The 20,441-nt window shown below is 43.8% G+C and overlaps 1 protein-coding gene and 1 long non-coding RNA gene across 3 annotated transcripts in view; one reads left to right on the top strand and one right to left on the bottom strand.

Moving 5' to 3' along the window:
* The window catches only part of LOC135183956 (vascular endothelial growth factor receptor kdr-like), a 157,954-nt gene that overhangs the window by 10,454 nt on the left and 127,059 nt on the right, over positions 1-20,441 (bottom strand). Inside the window, exons 21-29 of the mRNA XM_064159343.1 lie at positions 19,669-19,834; positions 18,557-18,654; positions 17,502-17,624; positions 17,289-17,400; positions 11,708-11,807; positions 11,043-11,148; positions 9,108-9,232; positions 8,776-8,854; positions 5,389-5,483 (exon numbers count right to left, since the gene is read on the bottom strand). Coding sequence (XP_064015413.1) covers positions 5,389-5,483; positions 8,776-8,854; positions 9,108-9,232; positions 11,043-11,148; positions 11,708-11,807; positions 17,289-17,400; positions 17,502-17,624; positions 18,557-18,654; positions 19,669-19,834 — 1,004 coding nt within the window. The remainder of the gene's footprint in view (positions 1-5,388; positions 5,484-8,775; positions 8,855-9,107; positions 9,233-11,042; positions 11,149-11,707; positions 11,808-17,288; positions 17,401-17,501; positions 17,625-18,556; positions 18,655-19,668; positions 19,835-20,441) is intronic.
* LOC135183957 (uncharacterized) overlaps positions 1-20,441 on the top strand; it is a 46,637-nt gene that overhangs the window by 19,252 nt on the left and 6,944 nt on the right. The window contains exon 3 of one of the 2 annotated variants that reach the window (XR_010305790.1): positions 7,560-7,695. This is a non-coding gene — a long non-coding RNA (uncharacterized LOC135183957). Of the gene's footprint in view, positions 1-7,559; positions 8,500-20,441 lie in introns of those variants that run through there. The other variant, XR_010305789.1, reaches the window with a different exon arrangement.

Genomic DNA, 20,441 nt, shown 5'->3' with positions numbered 1-20,441 from the left:
GATGGAGCTGAAAAGTCAAGGAATTAAACTAGATGAAGTAAAAGTTAGTCTTGATATTAAGTAATCTCTCACAAACTGATTAAAGTTTTCTGGAGAGGTGTCAAAGTTGTTTAGAAGATGCCACAGAGAATGATCCTGAAATAGCTGGAAGGCTTAAATGACCTAATGAGACTTTTTCATCCAGCTGCATGAACCTGAGAGTTAGAGGTAGAAAAAAACAAAATAAACCATAGAAGATCTGGGAAATCATTACTGGAGCTGTTTATTTTATTTGAGAGGGAGCCAGTTTCTATTAGCCTAAATCTCAGGGTCAAAGACTTGAAGTGGAGCATGGAGAAAGAGAGATGGCTGTAAAAAATCACCCTGTCCAGTGACTTCAGTACCCAGTGTAGCACTTATTCCCAGTGCTGTGGAACAGCTCCTGATGCTTTGCAGTACAAAGCCCAAGTGCCTTGCCCTCGGTAGGAAATGCTAATGACTCTTGTGTCTGTGTAGAAATCCTGGCCTTGCTCAGAAGCTCTGTTTAAAGAAACATGAGAAATGGGGCTGAGCGTTGCCAAGTAGAGCAGTTTGCCTCATGACCACATCTCATCACAATGTGTAGGAGCTTCAGGGCTTTCTAACAGCTTTCAGAGGTGTTTAATGAGGCACGGAGTAAGGGTGATTAATTCTTTCTAATTTCTCTATAATGGGGAAAAAAGGGTGCTTTTCCCTTTATGAGAGTTACAACTGATTCACAGTTTGCTGCAGTACATTTTAGATGTGGTGCTGTGCAATCAGGATGTAATTGTGGCTTCCCCCTCTGGCACTACCACTGCATCAGAAGTCCACTAGTGTAGTGAGGTCAGGGGTTAGGATCAAGAATTCAGTGTTGAAAAATGCCTGAATATGAAGCATAGCTGATGTGAAATGTTAGCAGGCTGAAGCTACCCACTCAGTAAGCAGGTGTTCCCTCCCATGTGTGGCAAAGCTGGTCACAGCTGTCCCTGACACCAGCTCCAGCATTCAGCATGCAGAGAGATGAAAGCATGGCAGTCAGAACCAAGTTGGGCACCACAGCCCTTCACAGGTCTCCTTTGAGTCCTTGCTGCTGTAAGCATATAATGTAATCTTAGGAAAAAGTGGCTTATGTGACTCCTGCTGCTTGTATTTGGAAAGCTCAATCAGGTCATAATGCAAGGTGCTGCGTGACACAAGAGTAAGTGCATTGGCTAATTCAGGCTGCTTGTCACAGGAGAAGTATCTTCTGAAGCAGTTCTGCTATGGAGGAAAGAGATTTCTGTGCCTGGGATGCATGAAGAGTGTGATCAGCAGGCTGAGGGAGGTTCTCCTCCCAGTCTGCTCTGCCCTAGGGAGACCACAGCTGCAGCACCTGATCCAGTTCTGGGCTGCCCATTTCAGAATACAGGGAACTACTAAAGAGTCCAGTGGAAGTTCCAAAGATGCTGAGAGGCCTGGAGCATTTCTGTGAGGAGGAAAGGCTGAGAGAACTGGGGCTGTTGAGTCTGGAGAAGAGCAGCCCTGGAGGGGATCTGAGCAATGCTCAGCAAGAGCTAAAGGGTGGGGGGGCAAGAGGGTGGTGCTGGGCTCTTCTCAGTGGTGCCCAGCGACAGGATAAGGGGCAATGGGCGCAAACTGAAACCCAGGAGGTTCCACGTGGATATGAGGAGAAACTTCTTTGGTGTTAAGGTGCTGAAGCCCTGGAGAGGTGGGGGAATCTCCTTCTCTGGAGAAACTCCTTATGTACCTGCCCACTGTGATCCTGGGCCACCTGCTATGACTGACCCTGCTTTCGCAGGGGGATTGGACTGGATGATCTCCAGAGGTCGGTTCCAAGCTCCACTATGCTGGGGTTTTTCTGAGGTGGTTCAAAAGGGCAGCAGCCCAACTAGCTGCACTGCATTTCTTTCAGGCACCTTGCACTTGGGCAGGAGTACCTGATGCTGCTGACCAAACTCAGTTTGTTTCAATACTATTGGCCTGCCTTAAGCCCAGTGTGGTTTCAGCAGAGACAGAGCCCTCAGTGGTATGATCTGGACACAGCATCCAAAGCGTATCAGCTGAGCCTTAGTCAGCTGGCATCACAGAACCTGGGCCACAACCAGATAAGTAATTTCCAAGCAAGTGAGGATAATTGTGTTGGGAGGCAGAATGGAAAGGGATGGAGAGAGGACAACTGAGCAGATATGAAACCTATTGTGATTTTTAAACAATAACTCGATTATGGAGTCTCTCAGAGAATTTTAAAGCAGCATTTGGCAGCAGCCTGTTAATATTATGAGATGAAACCTGACACTAGAACCATCCCATCATTGCATCTTCTCTGGTGAATGTGCTTCCTTGAATGCTAACTCCAGTGTCGGATCCTTCTGACTCTCACTACAGCTACTGTTGTGACTTGAGCAGTATAGCATGCTTAGAGCTCTGAAATGCTCAGTGCAGTTGAACAGTGGTCCCAAGCTCAGAGTATCAGATTCATCCTCAATAAATTCCTGATGCTCCCTGGTGTGTAATGTTGCCAAATTTTAAACTTGACAGAGAAATGAATGCAGGATAAATAAACAGTGCAATTCTGGCCAACAATAAATGCAGCCACCCTGGTTTAGAAAACATGCTAAGCCTTTGAACAGTTTTGTTTTAGGAAAGAAAGGCTGTTTGAAAAAGGTCCAGGGTAAATGTTTTTGGTAGGGAGAGATAGCACTATTTACAAGGGTGACTTTATCTCCCCTGTTAAATCAGCACTCTCCTGACCTCTCCTAGACTACTCTGTATGCTTTTGAGTCTAGTTTTCAAGTTAGCAGTGCAGGAGCACCAAGGGGTGTCATGTCCTCAGATGAGAGGGCATCAGGATGCTCTGTGACTATGTTAAAAATGTTATTTGTGCCAATGATAGTCGGTGGGATTGGAGAGAGAAAAAATAAGCTAACAAAATAACCTTCTCAGATGGATTTCAAGCGCTCAGTGAAGGATCTGGCCAAGGGAAAGTGCACCTCTACCTGTGGAATGGTAGTGTGGGTCCTGGGAATTAGGAGACAACAAACGCAGCTTGCTGCAAGGTTTGCTTTTTGAGCAGACCTGTGTTAAGCTGGTCTCACGCTGTCGTTGGCATAGAGGGTACTGGCTCTCTTGCAGTGACTGGAATCCCTATGGAAGTGTTGCCTGTCAGTGGGGAGAACCCCAGATGGTGGCGGTCAGGCAGAGCTTCACTGCACCCAGCAGAGCCCTGTTAGTTCATTCTCACTCCCAGTGGGGCTGAGAGCAGTTCCTGGAAATCTCAAAAGAACAGGCTGTTACAGAATCTTTGTGTTCCTACATCTGGCTGGCTGCTGTTTCTTCTGATTTTCAGCAGAAAGCCTGGAAGGGGAAGAGAGAGAACCTTCCTCTGCCAACTCTTCATCCAAACAGAAGAAACGCAGTGGAGGAAGGAGCAGGCAGAGGTGATTGACAGAAATCTTGAGAAACATAAATCCTGTTGGGGAGGTTGTTGGTGCCTGTGCATGTGTTGGATTTTTTCCAACATGACATCATGCAGAAAAGAGAGATAATTTAGCCCAGGTGAAGCATCACAGTAATGCAGTTCCTGACATTTGAGCTCCTTTTTTTTTGAGAGCTGATGCCATTTGGTCTCCATAGCAATGAACTGTGCTGTGCAGAAATCCTCTTGGTGTGTGCACAGGATGAAATCATGGAACTATATCTAGATCCCAAACAAATACAACACTGGGGCAATACTAGAGAGGAATGCATTGGGTTGGGGAAACCCTTGAAGTGACCTGTCCAATGTCCCTGCTGACTGCAGGGGCATCTCTAACTAGGTCAGGTTTCTCAGGGCTCCGTCAAGTCTGCCCTTGAGTCCGATGGTGAGACCTCCAACACCCCTCCTTGGCAACCTGTTCTAATACTTCTCTACTCTCATGGTGAAGCACTTCCTCATGTCTAACATAAATCTTCCCATCTCTAGTTTAAAAGTGTTGCTGCTTGTCCTATCTCCACAGAGTCTTCTAAACAGTCTCTGCCCTGAAATCCTGTAGGTACTTTGCAGGTACTGGAAGGCTGCTGTAAGGTTTTTCTGGAGCCTTCTCTTCTCCAGGCTGAACAGCCCTAGCTCCCTCAGCCCATCCCTGCAGGAGGGGTGCTCTAGCACCATGATCCTCTTTGTGGCCTCCTCTGGACCCACTCCAGCCAGTCTCTATTCCACTTGTGTTGGAGGCCCAAGATCTGGACATAGTACTCCAGGTGAGATCTCATTAGAGCAGAGTGGCAGAATCACCCCTCTATCTGCTGACCACAATTCTTCTGAGGTAGCCCAAGATGCGACATGATTCCTGAGGTTGCTCCTATCCAGCAGACTCTGGAGCATTTGAAAACTTTAGTGTTTCAAAGCTCTGTAGCCTTCCTTAAGCAACCTTCTTGGTTTTCCTCTTCTCTCCTCCCTCCAAACATTCAGCAATTTATGGTTGTAAGGCAAGCTCCTTCCATCTTGCTTTTCCCTCAGATCATAGAATGAACTGTGGAATAAATTGGATTGGAGAGGACCATAAAGGTGATATAGTTCAAACCCCCCTGCCACGGGCTGGGACACCTTCCACTAGGCCAGGTTGCTTAAGGCCCTATCCAGTCTGGCCTTAAACACCTCCAGAGAGGAGGAATGCACAACCATCCTGACTCTGTGCTTTTGTGTGAACTCTCCAGTTCTGTGCAGAAACTGCACCCTTTTTTCCTCATCATTCCTCTTTAATGTAGAAAAATGGTGACTTGATGTAGTACAAGCAATCATTTTGGTGGGAAAGATCAGTGAGGTTAAGGCAGAAGAAAGTAATGGAAATTTCATCAGTAGTTTTCAGAGTAAACTCCAGGCAATTCAGTAGAAGTCTAATTAGCTTAATGAACTGAGCAGACATGGAATTCCTTGCTGCAGAAATGTTCTTTTAATATTTTTGGTAGCTAGCCTTTGAATTTCCACAACCTGACATTTTGATCAGTAAAATAGGGTGCTTTTAGTTTGCTAGCAAATTGGAGAAGACCTATTTCACTACTAGATCAGGTCTCTACCTGCCCTGACTGCAACAGAATAACACCGAACTGTGAGCTAGCTGTTAGCTACAAGATGAGTATTTCTTCTTGTTCTGTGATTGTCTGGGCTGTGAATGGATAAACACAAAGCAAGTGCTGCCACAGCCTCTATTTGGAAACCAAATAGGAGCAATATGTTTCATAGGGTCATGAAGGTGGTAGGTTTAAGGAACTTCTCTGTAGGATTGTCTTCACAGCTGCTGTTGATAATCTAACAGTTTGTCCTTTTGGCATCAGAAACAAAATTACAGATTTTAGAAGTGCTTTTCTGAACAGGATATGGTCTTTAAAAACAAAAAGTCAGAAAGTACTCACGCCAGAGCCATGATTCCGTAAGGCCAGGAGCGGATTTCCAGCCTCTTTGGGCTCTTTATCTCCTCTGAGGTCAGCACCATCCCACTGTCTGACTCCTAAGCAGCAAAAATGAGAAGATCAATAGAGTGCCAAATGATGATGACAGTGTGGAGCATGTTGAGATTATATATGGCTTCCATGGAGAGAGGCTGGGGAAGAATCACTTAAACCATATTAAAGTCAGCAGAGGAGGAAAGCCAAGGAGACAGTTAGGACATTCCATCTATCTTATTTCATGCTGATACAACTTGTGGGCAAATTCATAGTTCTATAAGGTGAAATTCTATCTCCAGCTAAAAGCAGATAAAGCAAGGGCAGGAGAATGAACGTGGCTCATCCTTCACCATGGTCTCTAGAGGTTGGGATCCACTTCTCTGCAGTTCTTTGGGCAAGACTGCCAACAGGATGGCCATCTCTAGATGTTACACTGCTGATACTTGTGGATGGCACAAGTTCATGGAAGAGCTACCAGTTATTTTGTGTGCTCACAAGATGCCAACCGTGTGGAGGGCCAGTGTTTGCATCAAAACCGTGTGCCGTTTAGTAAGGTGCTTTAACCCCTCTATATATCCACTTGGTGTAGGACATTAAGAACATTCTTCATTGTAATCTCTTATCACAGAGTCAGACTGGGTTGGAAGGGACTTTTAAGATCATCTATTTCCAAGCCCTCTCTCATGGGCAAGGACACCTCTACTAGACCTGGTTGCTCAAGGCCCTGTCCAGGCTGCTTTTAAACACATTCAGGGTTAGATTCTCTCCAGTGTCTCTCTGGACAACTTGTTACAGTGTCTCAACACCCATTATCAGGTCCTGTATCATCATTTTTTTTTATCCAACTGTTTGTCATAAAGCTGCTATTTAGCCTGAGAATATTTGCCTTGGCTTTGTGATAACAGTTTTCGAGCCGTGTTTTGAAAGAGCACCCTTAAAATGAACATATCAAAAAATAATTTGACATTTTCAAATGTGAAATTGGTATTAAGCATGACATATGGAGACCATCTAGGTAGGAGAGCTGAGATATGAATAGACAGAAATTCATAAAGATTATATCCAATAATATTGGCTGGGTTCCTCAGAGAGGAAAAAATACTCCAAATACCTAGTAGAAACACATGCTGAAATGTTAAGGGAGTGGAAGTTCAGTGTCATATGGGCAAATCCAAGTGCTTTGCAGAAATATAAAGCTTAAAAGGATCTTCATGCTTTGGTTATGGATTTTTATGAGCTACCCAAGACAACTGTCACAGTCAGGCATTGGAACAAGCTGGCCAGGGAGGTGGTGCTGTCCCCATCCATAGAGGTGCCTGAAAATGTGTGTGTAGGTTGTACTTTAGTACGTAATGTTGTGGGTCATGGTAGTGCATGGTCATGGTAGTGCTTTATGACCTTACAGATATTTTTTTTCCAACCTCAATCATTAAAGTTGAGGTGGTGATTCTGCTGCAGTTACAGTTGAATCTGGAGGCTGTAATTAAGATCCAGCTGTTATTGTGCTAAGTGCTCAAGTTCACAGAGTGCAGCCTTTGTTTCAAGTAATTTAAAGCGTATTATATATTCAGGGGATGGGATGGGTTTTGTATTTAACATATTTTATGATGCTGGAAAGATGCATGTCTGTCTCTTGAAACCAAGAAAGCAAAAGACTTTGACAGAGGAAATAAAAGCCTCTAGTTAGTTTTGGTTTACCAGTCAAATGGATTGAAACAGGAAAGAAATTCTTTCCAGTAAGGGTAGTGAGGCACTGGAACATTTGCCCAGGGAGGCTGTGGATGTTCCTTCCCTGGAGGTATTCAAGGCCAGGTTGGATGTGGCCTTGATCAGCCTGGTTTAGTGGAAGGTGTCCCAGCCCATGCCAGAGGGGTTGGTACTAGATGGTCTCTGTGGTCCCTTCCAACCCAAATCATTCTGCAAATGTATGAAAATAATCCCAGCAAACAATTAATGAAAAGCAAAAGCCTTGGTAGTAGATCAATTATTAATAAGACAAATTTAGAAGCTGGTTTTTGAAGTATAAAGTAAAATCCTAACTTAATTAGGTCTATCAGAACGTTACTAGAGCCCAGGTTTTCTCTGGTCTTTATCTTGACTATTCCCCCTTAAAATACTGCTTTGCCTTTTGCTTCCAGAATTGTTAAGAGAATATCAACAGAGGCTTCAGATAAGTAGTACAATCACAGGAAGATGTGGTGGAGCACTTTTCAGAGATCCTGGGCAACTGTTTGAAATAATGACCTAATCAGTGGTAATGCCTTGATATTTAAGGTAATTTTAGTAACCCAAGTGCACTTCACTTTGTCCAAAAGTAGCTCACACCATAATTTTGCTGTAAAAGATCCTTATTGAAATATCACATTTCTTTCTGATCTATTAATGTATTATTACCCTTTTTTGAGGCTCTTTTTTCCCCTTTATGTAAGGACTTGCTTTCAAATGCCACGAGCAGGGAGCATTTAGGAAAGTGGTGCTCATACTGGCAGCAGTAATCTTTTACTGCTACTAGATCTATTGAGTAAATGTCTTTGTGTGATTAAGAAGGACAGATTTTTATCTTGAAAGGGGAAAGATGGAAGAGCCAGAGAAAAATTTAAGCCTTCTAATCCCTAAGATGCACTGATAAAGGCACAAATTACACCTGACAAAATACTGGGGAATAATAGGCAACAATTCCTGCTAACAAGGGAACAATGTGAAATGCACTATATTTGTCAAGGACATTAAATATGTCCAGGACAAGTTGTAGCTAGAGACTTGACCTTTGCCAATCTGGTCTGAGGAATGGATATGTGTTCAAGAGCTGGAGCATGGGGACTGTTCCCTGACCAGCAGATGAGACAGATTGCCTTGTTTCTACAGAACTGTGCACATCTTTCTTTTCCTTTGCTGCTCCTTCCATCTGATGCTTGTGCCCATTGCCCCTTGTCCTGTCACTGGGCACCAGTGAGAAGAGTCTGTCCCCATGCTTTTGTACCCTATCCTTTAGCTATGAACGAGGATTCTGGCTGGGATTCTGTTATGTCTTCTGGACACATTTCCTTTCAAAGGCTTCATTTCCGTGAGCTATCATTTTCTTATGGTGGAAAAAACAGGCTGCAATATATAGTATAAAACTCCTTGGCCTGACCAAAGCCAGGATGCGTGAGCTTCTGTTCAGATGACTTGTTAAGCTAAAAGCAGGTCCCTCTTTGTTGTCACACAGACCTATGGATGAGATGCTGGGGCCAAAGCTTTGCTTGATTTAAAGCTTTTCCTTGCCAAAAAGATCCTAAAAGCCCTAATAAATGTTTCTGGTGCTGATGACATGTGATCTGTGAGGCTGGTGAAGGATGCAATCACCTCACTTACCTCACGCACCACTTTCTGCTTTTCCACTGGCACCTCATCAAATGTCTTCACACTCAGTGGTCGCTTCTTGCTGTTGCTACTGAAAGCGAGAAAGTTGAGGAATCAGCATAAACCCCAAGTATGTTCTGCACCAACTGGTAGCTCAATGAACATCCCTGACACAGCTCAGTTTCCTGGACAAGTTTTGGTTTCTTATTTCTTGTAACTAATAAATAATGCCCTGATAAATTCATCCAACTCCTTCAAAACAGCCATGTGGAGAGAGGACACCAGGCAGTGCCCAGCTATGTCAAATCTTTCTTTCACTCTTGACCCATCTACATTTTTCTTACCCGCTTTCCAGTGCACTCCAACGATTAACACAGTTGTTCAGGTTTTCTTCTGCAGGACAGGTTTTAGAGTTTGATTCTCCATCAGGACACAAGGTGATGTTCAGTGGAATGTAGTCTTTCCCATCCTGTATAGTTAATCACAGAAAAAGAACACAAAGCTGGTGAGGTTCAGTTTGCACTTTATTTGTTGTGTGTGAAAGGTGATGGTATTTTGCTGAGCTTTACACTGAGAAAGGACTGGATTTCACTTCATGATGCTTCTTGAAAGGCAGTATGATGTTCTTCACAACATGTGGAAGATAGAACATAGCTTTATCCAACAAGTACTGTAGAGAAGGTGACCTCTGGGGATTATCAAGTCAACTGCCCCTTCTAAAGCAGGGGTACCCACAGCAGCTTGCCCCAGGTCACAATATCCAAGAAGATTTGGAATCTCTTCAGAGAAGCAGACTCCAAAACATCTCTGGGCAACCTGCTGCCATGCTCGCTGCCAGGAAGTTTCTCATCACATTTGGGTGGAACTTCTCGTGTTGAGTTTGTGTCCATTTGAGCCCATTACCCCTATCCTATCTCTCCACTGAACATGGTTTAAAGGCCATGATGGTGTTAGGTTGACCATTGAACTTGATTATCTTTTGAGGTCTTCTCTGACCAAAGTGATTCTATGATTCTAATTCCAAGGGTGCAATCTCAAGGACACCTAAATCCACATTTGAGCCATGTTTTTAGGAGGAGGAGAGCAGCACAAAGTCACAGAATGGCCAGTATGACTCAAAGAGGTTGTGCAATGGGTAAACAAATATTTTCTATTTATAGGCTCTTTGCTTATATTAAACTTAAGGAGTTGCAGCTTAGGAAGAGCCAGGCTTTAAAGTGGTGGACTTCAAGGATTTTATTTCTTATCCTTATAAAAAAAAAGATGCTGGAAGTTTAATGGCATCCAGGACACCTCTCAGTAAGCTCTGCATTGTCTTTTACAGTCCTGCAGTCATCTTCAGAAATGACTCTTCAAGTCCTAAACTACTTGTCCAAATTTCCTTTTACTTGGGTTCTTTTATTTTTAAGCAGTAGTTAAGTGCCTTATTCCCTTATCATGATTTTTATGTCTCTATTTACTGTGGTTTTAGGCTAAACTCCCAAGCTCTTCATATTGCAAACTGGGTCCTCCCTGACTTAGCTGCACTAAATTTTGTTTCCAAAGAGGATGGAGATGTAGGAGAATGATTTCTCCCTAAATTAAATTGGGTTGGTTGCTTTTACTGAAGAAGAAAACAACTGATTTAACTACCCTGAAATTAATAATTATGTAATTGGCTTTCTGAGATTTGAACTGCATCATTTTAAAGCTTCTAAGAGCACTGATGAATATAAGCTCAGAAAATGAGGGAGAAAAGTTCAGGCTGATGACTGGCAGTTTACTATGTTGGAATCTAATTAAAACTGTTTGTGAGATAAAGCCCTATTGTTCCTCTGAGGGGGCAACTCAGCATTTTGAAAATTAATGTCAATTTCTGCTTATTATGGATGGCTAAACATCTTGCTGTGAAATATAATCCCCTTTGAACAGCTAGCACTTGCCTTACTCATCCCAGCAGCTATTTATCTTGTGACCTCAGTTAAGAAGTTGTATCTAATATCTAAACATGATGAGGAACTTCTCTTCCTTGAGGATGATGGAGCACTGGAGCAGGGTGCCCAAAGAGGTGATGCACTCTCCATCTCTAGAGTCATTCCAAGCTCTCCTGGACACTGTACTGGGCAATCTGCTCTAGGTGAACCTCCTCTGGCAGTGCTGTTGGTCTGAGTGATCTCCAGAGGTCCCTTCCAGCCCCTATCATTCTATGGTTACTGCTCCACACAGACCTTAGCTGTGCATGCACACACAATGTCCACCTAAATGCACACCTGTGTACACCTTTGGAGAAATGTTTGTACCTGCTGTACGTTGGCTTGAAGGAGGTCTCCTAAGCGCTCCACGAGCTCTGTGAAAGTGGGTCTCTCTGTGGGTACTCCATGCCAACAATCCAGCATTGTCTGGTAGCTAGAAAAATACCACAGGTATTAAGAAAGGAAAGGGACTGATGCTTTGTTTTCAAACTGCTTCTTTCTACTGCTGCTTGTTTTGATCCTTATTTGGATAGTTTGGAATTAAGACAGGTTCAAATCTCCATGTGCCAAAATTCTCTTCTAGTTTCCATGCGGGATTCTTTTTCTTGATATATTCCTGCTTCAGCTGAGCCTTTTTATTTTCACCTGACTTTAAATTTGACTGACAGTCTCTGCTGATATTGCTGAAATAAATCACAACTGTGGATGCCTGGTTTGTGTCACAGAACTGGAAATCAAGCAAGATATGGGGGGCTCCTGGACTACTTCTGTCATGTGGAGATCTTGTTGGCAAAGGTCAGTCTGACTGGGTCTGTAGCATTCATCTGTCATGCCAGTACACCCAAAACATGCACCACTGCAATGCTTACTGAAAACAAAATACTTAGCTATCATCTGGTGACATCTTTTCTTCCTCCACACTTAAATATGATCTTTTTTGTGAGACTTAAATGGTAGATATCAACTCTTAACACAAAACCAGGAGCTCTTACACTTCTGGAGTAGAGTACTCTGGAGATCTCATCCGAGTTCCTTCCTTGAGCCGTCGGCAAAAGTCCTCATCTATCTGCACTCCAGGGTATGGTGAGGCACCTGATGGGAAAAATAAGGAGGCTTTAGAATGGCATGATTTTGTTAGTCTGAGACTTTAAGTGGCCCCTTGGTCAGTGGTAGAGAGGTTCCAGCTCATTCCATTGGTTACATCTACTGTCCCAACTGTCAATCTGCCAGCATCCTGCTCTAAATGAATACACACGGAGTACATCCTGCTCATGGATGACTCATCAGCCTACAATCTCTGGCATCTGTGAATAAGCCCAGAGAAAGCTGTAGGCATCTGGCTCCTCCAGAAAGCCTTGAGACTCTCAAAGTCCAACCTCAGGAGGAGAATTGTCTCCCTCCTGGTTCACCAGTCTAGCATTGTATGTGAGCTGTGCAGTCTTAAAGTTTCCTTGAAAAAGGACCTTCTTTTTTGGCCTTGCTTTTTTTCTGAGTGTGTTCAGTGATGCTTATTTTCAAGGCTACTAAGCTGATGTGGCTCTGAGTAACCTAATATAGTTAAAGATGTCCCTGCTCACTGCAGGAGTGTTTGACAAAGTGACCTTCAAGGGTTCTTTCCAACTCAATACATTCTATGATTCAGTTTCTGGGAGGATGTTTCATGGCAACTGTAATTGCTTTTGATGGGTAGACTGGTGGTATTGCATGGAAGTTAGCCTAGAAACCATCAAAATCAGAGCAGTAAGGCTTATTTCACTTCTCTGTGTAAACAGAATCATAGTGGCTTGACTTGGAAAGGACCTTAAAGATCATCTAGTTTTAACTCTCCCTGCTGTGGGCAGGGAAACCTCCCATTATGCCAAGTTGTTCAAAGCCTCATCCAACCTTTAATATCTCCAGGGAGGGGGCTACAATAGCTCTCTTCAGAGGAACGACTGGTATTGAACATGCTCATCAACTGATGAGTGAGTGAGGGCTGTTCCGAGGTTGTGGTCTTCATTGTGTGACATCCGCTCTGTGATGCATCTTAAGTGAAGGGGCCAGATATATAACCTGAGAAAGTGCTCTGTCATACGAGCAATCCAGAGCTCACAGTCTTGATCAAGAGATGTCTCTACTGATGTTTAGAAGGCTACTGAACCTAGTGTGAGTAGGCCTGTAGCTCTTTAGGTGTGTAAGACCTGTAAGCATTCTTCCCTCGCTTCTCAGCAAAAGCTTTGTGGGCACCCCTCATCTCCTCTCTTGGCATACTTGAGGCTGCATGGTGCATGCTGAAAACATTTTAATCGAGTCTTAACGTAGTGGGCTGAATGAAATCTCTGTCCAGCCCTCAAGGAATCCTTCTATAACATTCCTACCTATTTCCTGCATTCCTCCCTCCCCTTTGGAAACACCATCATGTCCTGTGCACTTGGGGGCACAACAAGCACAGCAGAAATCTCTTAGGTAAAACAGGGAAGAGGGTGCCAAAGTGTGGCTGCTTCCAGAATTATTCCACTCCATGAATCTGACTGCTCAGTCTGCCAAACCATGCACTGAGGACCAAAGGTCCTGGCAGATTCCTAAGAGACCATCTCGACACTCAATAGGCTCCAACAGCATTCCAAGCTTAGGGACACTTAGCCACAGCAGGTCTGAATTCCTTTGATGTGCTGCAAGTGTTGGATAACAGTATCAGGAATGTTTCCTGGAGTGGAGTAGACAGTAGCATCATTTTTGCTTTTTATCTTGATTTTTCCTTCCTAGTGATGTTCTTGGCCTGTCAGTATGATCATAATAACCTGATAATTAAATGCTCAGCTTGCATGGCATCACTTATTAGCCAAGGAGCTCAAAGCAGTCTCTCACCAACTCACAAGATCTGTTTGAATAAGTGGATGGACAAACACTACAGTGTCATTTTTCCCCAGTTTTGCTGTGATGAGGCTAAGGACAAGGACAGGTTCTGAGAGCACACTACAGACAACCCCACTCCTTGGAGAAGATGTGGCCTGCATGGCCTTTTTCATTCATTTCCAAGTGCTTGTTGTGATTGCTGTGCCACAATGGCCACCTGGTTTCCATTTGGAGGAGCTGTATAGAGCCACACTCCCTGTGAATGACTTGGTTTACAGTCACCATTCTGATGGGCAGAAGAAAGCCCTTAGTTTGCTCCCTTTCACTGATTGGGTCTGGTTCATGAGCACAGCAGAGGTTGTTGACAGGAATTAGTCTTGCAGGTACATCAGTTGGGACTGAGGCTTTGAGGGCTGCCTGATAGAACTGGGTGAGGAGGGATGGAGAATTCCACTTCATCTTACAGTCTGAGTGATCTTTGAGGTCTCTTCTGACCTAAACTGTTCTATTATTACACCACTGATAATATCAGTGAGAGAATCACCCTGAAGTTGTGCTAGGGGAGGTTTAGATTGGACATGAGGAAAAATTTCTTTCCTGAAAGGGTTGTCCAGCTATGGAACAGGCTGCCCAGGGTAGTGGTGGAGTCTTATTCCCTGCAGGGCTTTCAAAGCTGTAGAGATGTGTTGCTAAGAGATATGGTTTAGTGGTGACCTGGCAGTGCTGGGTTAATGGTTGGACTTTAAAGTCTTTTCTAGCCTAAATGATTCTGTGTTGATGAGTACAGGGTAGGCAAAGAGAAATTTTTGATTGCAAGATCTTTTGGTAGTTTATGTTTTGACCAGTGCTGGCTGCCTACCACCTGGCAGCAGCTCAGATAAAAGCATGGAACTCTCCCTTTTCCACCTCCTCTCAGCATTGTACTTCATCTGGACTATGTGATAAGCTGAATATCTTGCATCTGGGATGTTGAGACAGCTTGAGAGGAGATGTAGACAGACATATGGTATGAGGTCTATGCACAATGTTCTCCTTAGGGGAAATCTCTTCCAAAATGCTCAGAGATGTGGCGCGTGTTGGGTATGATACCACTCTTTTGATCTCACTTGGATTTTAGTAGCATAATAAGATGCTGTTGTTATACTACCAGGCACTGCTTGTTTACATAATTATCTTTGATTGCTTTTTGAACATTCAAATTCCAGGAGACACTGACATTCTGTAATGCACCATGGAACTGATTGCAAGATGTATTCAATGTTGCTGGTTTTACCTGAGGTGTGCTGACCCCATTTCAATAATTCAAAGCTCCATGCAAACTCAGCCCCAGATGAAAATTAAGTCTTGCAAGTCATGATTTCTCTGTGTATGACCAAAATAGATCCAGTCTGGAGGAAGCTTGGAAGGACCCATGCCCGGACTGAACTGTGCGTTTTACTAATCGGGCTTTGTTCTGTTTTAGAGGGTGCTGAGTCTGTGGGACCCAGTAAAGTCAGCAGCTGTAAATGGCAGCCAAAACATACCCTGTAGCAACAACAAATAACTTCCATCCCCTGGCTCTCAATGATCTGTAAAACTTTTATATAAGAGAGTTCAATCAGTGACACAAATCCTTAATTAAATATTTATCATGTGAGCTGCAGATATGAGTGGTGCCAAACCACAGGCATGCCTGGATGAGCTCTGTGAAAAACCCTCTCAGAGAAAAGGGCTGCTTTTGAATCTGTGCCACAGCTTGAAGAGAGGCATTTGTGATCCACCTCGTAGTGAGGGCAGAGGCTGCTCTGCAGATGGCAGCCCATGGGGTCATGTAGTAAGATTCCTCTGAATTCAGAAGAGAGTAGTCTATTGTTCCAAGGGAGCACCTTCATTATGAAAAGAGGCTATCTGAAATTAAAAGAAACCAAGTAAATTATGCTCAAAAATAGAGATGAATCTCAGTGACTATAATTTGACTTTTATTAGGCTTCAGTGCTAAGGATCAAATGATTCAAAGTTCCCATCTGCTAAACTTGTCAGAACTTTGGGACTCATAACATTTGCCTTCTGCACTGGCCCTTGCCATTCTGCAGCATTGAGTTCCTTTGGTTCCTCAGATATGCCAAGCGGAGATTGTCCTTTCTGAGTGTCTCTGTATGTTAATGCTAACACATCTTGGAACTAGCTGATCTTTGAGGTCCCTTCCAACTCAAGGCATTCTATGAATCTGTTGGTACCTATGGTGCTTCTTGAGCTTTGTCTTTCTGTGGTGTTTCAAAACACAGGCAGCAGGTGATGCTATTCCAGAGCCACGGAGCTTGTACGCTAAAATAGCTAAACTAAGTAAATGGGACTGAACTCTGGAAAAAGTGAGAACTGCCACTTGTTTTAACCATTTGAGTGTGAACTTTCTGCTTTGCAAGCTGATATGAACTAGAGACAAATTCCAAATCAAAGACTTTGGCCTGAAATCAGCTGGTGCTCTTTACAGCCAACCCGTAAGAAAGATCAGGATAGAAACAGCTCCAGACTTTGCATCCAGATCTGGATTTGGCATCGTGAGCCCCATCATTAGTTTCAACTGATCCGTGAAACAAAGATAGCAGGAGATTGCAGATTTGCTTTCAAATTCAGCTGCTTACAATGACAATGCTTTTTATTTTCTTTTGTCTGTGAATGCTGATTAAAAAGCCAGAGCTGACATTCCACAGTTCCCTCGGGAAAACAAAACTTGCCACTCTGGAAGGAGAATTTGAGCAACACAGTTCAGCTGTCTGTAAGAGTCTGTAAGACTGCTTTGTCTATGTTGCAGGGCTTTATCTGCTGGACAGTAACCAGATCTTAGCACGGCTGAGAATTCTAACAGCCCCGTGAGATGAAATCTATAGTACATCAACAACTCCATGACTGTTTGCTCAAAAATGTTGTGGCTTGCAAATGAGATGGCCAGACGAGTACAAATTCAACCTGCTCGCTGCCAAAATGACTTAGGCAGAGCCTTGCACTGCTTCTCCTATCAACCTGCTGGCAGCTGCTTTCCTAGTTAGAAAATCTTACTTAGATTTAGAGGGAAGATAATCAAACTGGGATAAAATGTCACATGGGCAAACTCCCTTGTGTTCCATGGGCTGTCACCAGCAGCACAGTCTGCTGCAACCTTTGAGCTGCTGTGGTTTCCTCAATCTGACTGTTTAGAGCAAAATGTGGTCTGACAGGGAAACTTTTTCCAAGCAGTGTCCCACTCCTGAGCAGCAGAAGCTTGCATTAGCTCAGTGCTCTGTTGATTTCTATTAACACAAATGTTAAGTCCAAGGGTTTGAATTTGATATTTTTTTTTTCTTTCCTGAAATTTACTATTTTGGTGTGTTTTTCCAGGTGGGATTCTGGTTGGCTTCAGCCCAGTCATTTTATTTTATGTCTGATCTGCACAGTGCACTTGTATTAACTAGAAACATGGCACCACCTTATCAGAGAATGGTAGGGCTTGGAAGGAACCTGTGCAGGTCATCTAGTCCAACTCCACTGCCAGAGCAAGTTGCACAGGATGGCATCCAGATAGCCTTGAAATTACTCCAAAGATGGAGACTCCACCACCTCTCTAGGCAGCCTATTGGTAAAAGTGTTTCTTGGCACCAGAGCTATAAATTATGGTTGGGGGAGGGAGGAGAGAAAGGACTTAAAACCATAATCAGAAGAGACTGAGCCGAGAAGCAAAATCACTGAAGAGAATTCTCTTCTAACTCAAAGCAGGAGACTTACCTAGAGAAAATATTTCCCAGAGCAGCACTCCAAAAGACCACACGTCACTCTGTGTTGTGTAAATCTTGTCAAAAATAGCTTCTGGAGCCATCCATTTGAGTGGGAGCCTTGCCTAAGGATTCAAGAGACACAACACATGACTGGAGCTGTTGTTTCTGGTCTGCCCAAGCCCTAGGGGAATGAAAACACCCGATGAGCACTTTTTCCACTTACATCTCCTTTCCGTACGTAGTCGGGGTCTTTATAAATATCTCTGGCTAGCCCAAAGTCACAGATCTTAACCACGTTGTTCTCTGAAAGAAGGATGTTCCTTGCTGCCAAATCCCGGTGGATGCACTGCGGAGGAATGAGGACAAGTGAAATCAGAGGGTCTGCCTGGACAACCAGCCCTTGCTAGAGCTTAAAGCACAAACCCTTTTTTGGAAATGGAAAAAGAAATAAATGAACTTCTGCTGAGAGCAGGTTAGAGAAGGAAAATATGTGTGGGATTCTGCAAATATAGTGTCAAAAGAGAAAATAACTTGGGGAAGAAGCCAAGTTTTAGTTAGTTGTCTGATGTTAACATGTGAAATGACTTTGTCAGTTATGGGTAGATGAAGAGAGTGCCACTTTCCAGTTGTTCTGTGGAAGGTTTGGGAGAGGGCAAAAAGCAGCTGCAGTTCCATTTCCATGTGCACTCTCATGAGTGTGTGAGAGACTGTGCTCGTGGTCTGTGTGTGTTGCCCAGATAGCTTGGATGCTGAATGCAAGCTCTCAGCTTTGTGCATCCTTTGGGCTGAGAATGATATTCCATTTACTTAAGCAGCCATTGCACAGGCTACAAAAGTCCTCTTTCCGTATCTAAAAGAGGTGTTAACTTTGCTGCTAGTCTCCAGCATTGCTGACAAGAACAATAAGTAGCTGGATACTCCCTCTCTGTTTTTCGGTAGTGCTTCTATTGACCATACCAGAGGGACCTTTTATGAGAAGTCTTTTCTGCTTTTATTTATGAGGCAGTTCCACGAATTGCCTTACAATCTGTGTTCACTCCTAACTAGATGCTCGTGTTACGGATGCCAGTCCTTGTAGCCAAGAACATGATGGATATTCCTTTACAACTCCTTAACTGCTACTTATTGCTTAACCACCAGAGCTGACGTGATCTTTGACACTTTGATAGAGAAGCAAAAAGCAGATTCCTCAGGCTCAAAAGTGTATTTGGATTTCTCCTTATCAGATGCTCATGATTCTGTGAAAGAAGTTCAGCCACGATCTTTTAATGAGCTCACTTTTCGGGAGGCGAGAAACTCCATGCCTTTTGCCACTTGGAAGCTGTAGCAAATCAGATCCTCCAAAGTCAGGGGCCTCTTGTAGAGATCCTCAGCATCTAGGAGAAATCATAGACATGGAAAAACAGTAGAGTAACAGCTCCAAGTGTTTTTGGCACTGGAGCCTCTTGCATGGTCATTACTCCTTAACTTGGCTCTGCTAAGGCCACATCTGGAGTCTTGGGTCAGGGTCTGAGTTCCCCGGTTCGGGAGGGACAGGGAACTACGAGAGAGAGTCCAGTGGAGGTTTTGAAGATGCCAAGAGGCCTGGAGCATCTTTGTGAGGCAGAAAGGCCAAGAGACCTTGGGCTGTTGAGCCTGGAGAAGAGCAGCCTGAGAGGAGATCTGATCAATGCTCAGCAAGAGCTAAAGGGTGGGGTCAGAAGGATGGGGCCAGAATCTTTTCAGTGGTGCCCAGTGGCAGGATAAGGAGAAATGGGCACAAACTGGAGGCCAGGAGATTCCACCTGAATGTGAGGAGAAAATTACTTGGTGTTAGGGTACTGGAGCCCTGGAGAAGGTTGTCCAGATAAGTTGTGGAATTTCCTTCTCTGAAGAGACTCTAAACCTACCTGGTTGTTTCCAAACCCCACAATGCTATGATTCTATGTGATTCCATGACCCCAGCCCTTCACCAGATTACTTTTGTATCAGGTCTCTGCTGGGATTACAACTCAGGTTTAAGAGTCACTGACCTAAGGGTGGGAGATCAGATGATGAAAACATCAATTATGTTGCTTAGTTATGGAGAAAGCAACATCTGGGGATAAAAGTGAGGGCAAATACTTTGAGTGAGGAGAGGAGACTGGGGTCAGACTTACTCCATAAATCTGGTAAAATATTGCTCCCTTTTTACATAAGGGGAGCAGCTTTTATCCATATGCACTAATGGAAATCTCTTGTGAGAAAATTGAAGTGAAAACACCCCCCCCCCCACACACACCCCCACCTTGATTTCAGGAGCACATCAAGCTGTTTCTGGTCTTGGAAAGTGTGTGACGGTGTGCATGGCACCAGCCAAGTAACTAAAACCTCTACAAGAAAGTATCTGGGCTTGGGTAGGTTTCTTTTACCTTCTTCATCATCTTCTGAATCACTGTAACTCTTGTCTTCTATAAATCCAGAGCTGGCAGAACTTCCTGTGCTGGCCACGCTCTCAAGGCGCCTCTTGATCAGTTCGGTCAAATCACTGTTGGACTCATCCAGGCTTTTCTCTGCTTGGTCTGAGTTTTCCTGGGACTAGAAATAACATAAAACTGATTTTTAGCTTTGAATGGTACAATGCTTGGGGCTTCAAAATTTGATACAGAATGGCATATGGAGCAAGTGTTCTCTGCAGCTGAGCTCAGAACGTGATGTTCTCTGAAGAGCAGAGCTACCAAAGCCTGATGTTCTATTTATTAGTACAGAACCTATTTATTAATACAGAAGCTGGCTGCATGAGACTGATAGATGAGCAAAGAGATATTGTAACTTCACATCTCTTATTTGCTTTGGAAACAGTGCTAGAAATCACTGTCTGAAGTACGTGTGTGATATGCACTGAAATGCACCTCTCTCACCCTCTCCTGGAGAGTGAGACAAATCCAGGCCCTGCAGTTCATGAAAACAACTCTGAGGCAAAAAAACCATTTGGGAAAATCTCCTTCTCTTACATAAAGCACCTTATGTACTTTTGTGCCTGTACACAATAGCTACTGAAATAATAAAAATAATATGAATAGTGAAGTCATCTGGGAAAATAATCTTGGGGAGGCTCCTGTTACTGGCAGAGCTCAGACCAGAGAATTACATAAGGCTAGGGCCTTGAAGGGACCTCTGGAGATGGATTCCAGCCCACACCCAG

Source organism: Pogoniulus pusillus, chromosome 19, assembly GCF_015220805.1.
Source record: "Pogoniulus pusillus isolate bPogPus1 chromosome 19, bPogPus1.pri, whole genome shotgun sequence".
Classification (NCBI taxonomy): domain Eukaryota; kingdom Metazoa; phylum Chordata; class Aves; order Piciformes; family Lybiidae; genus Pogoniulus; species Pogoniulus pusillus.
This window is presented reverse-complemented; position numbering and strand designations above follow the sequence as displayed.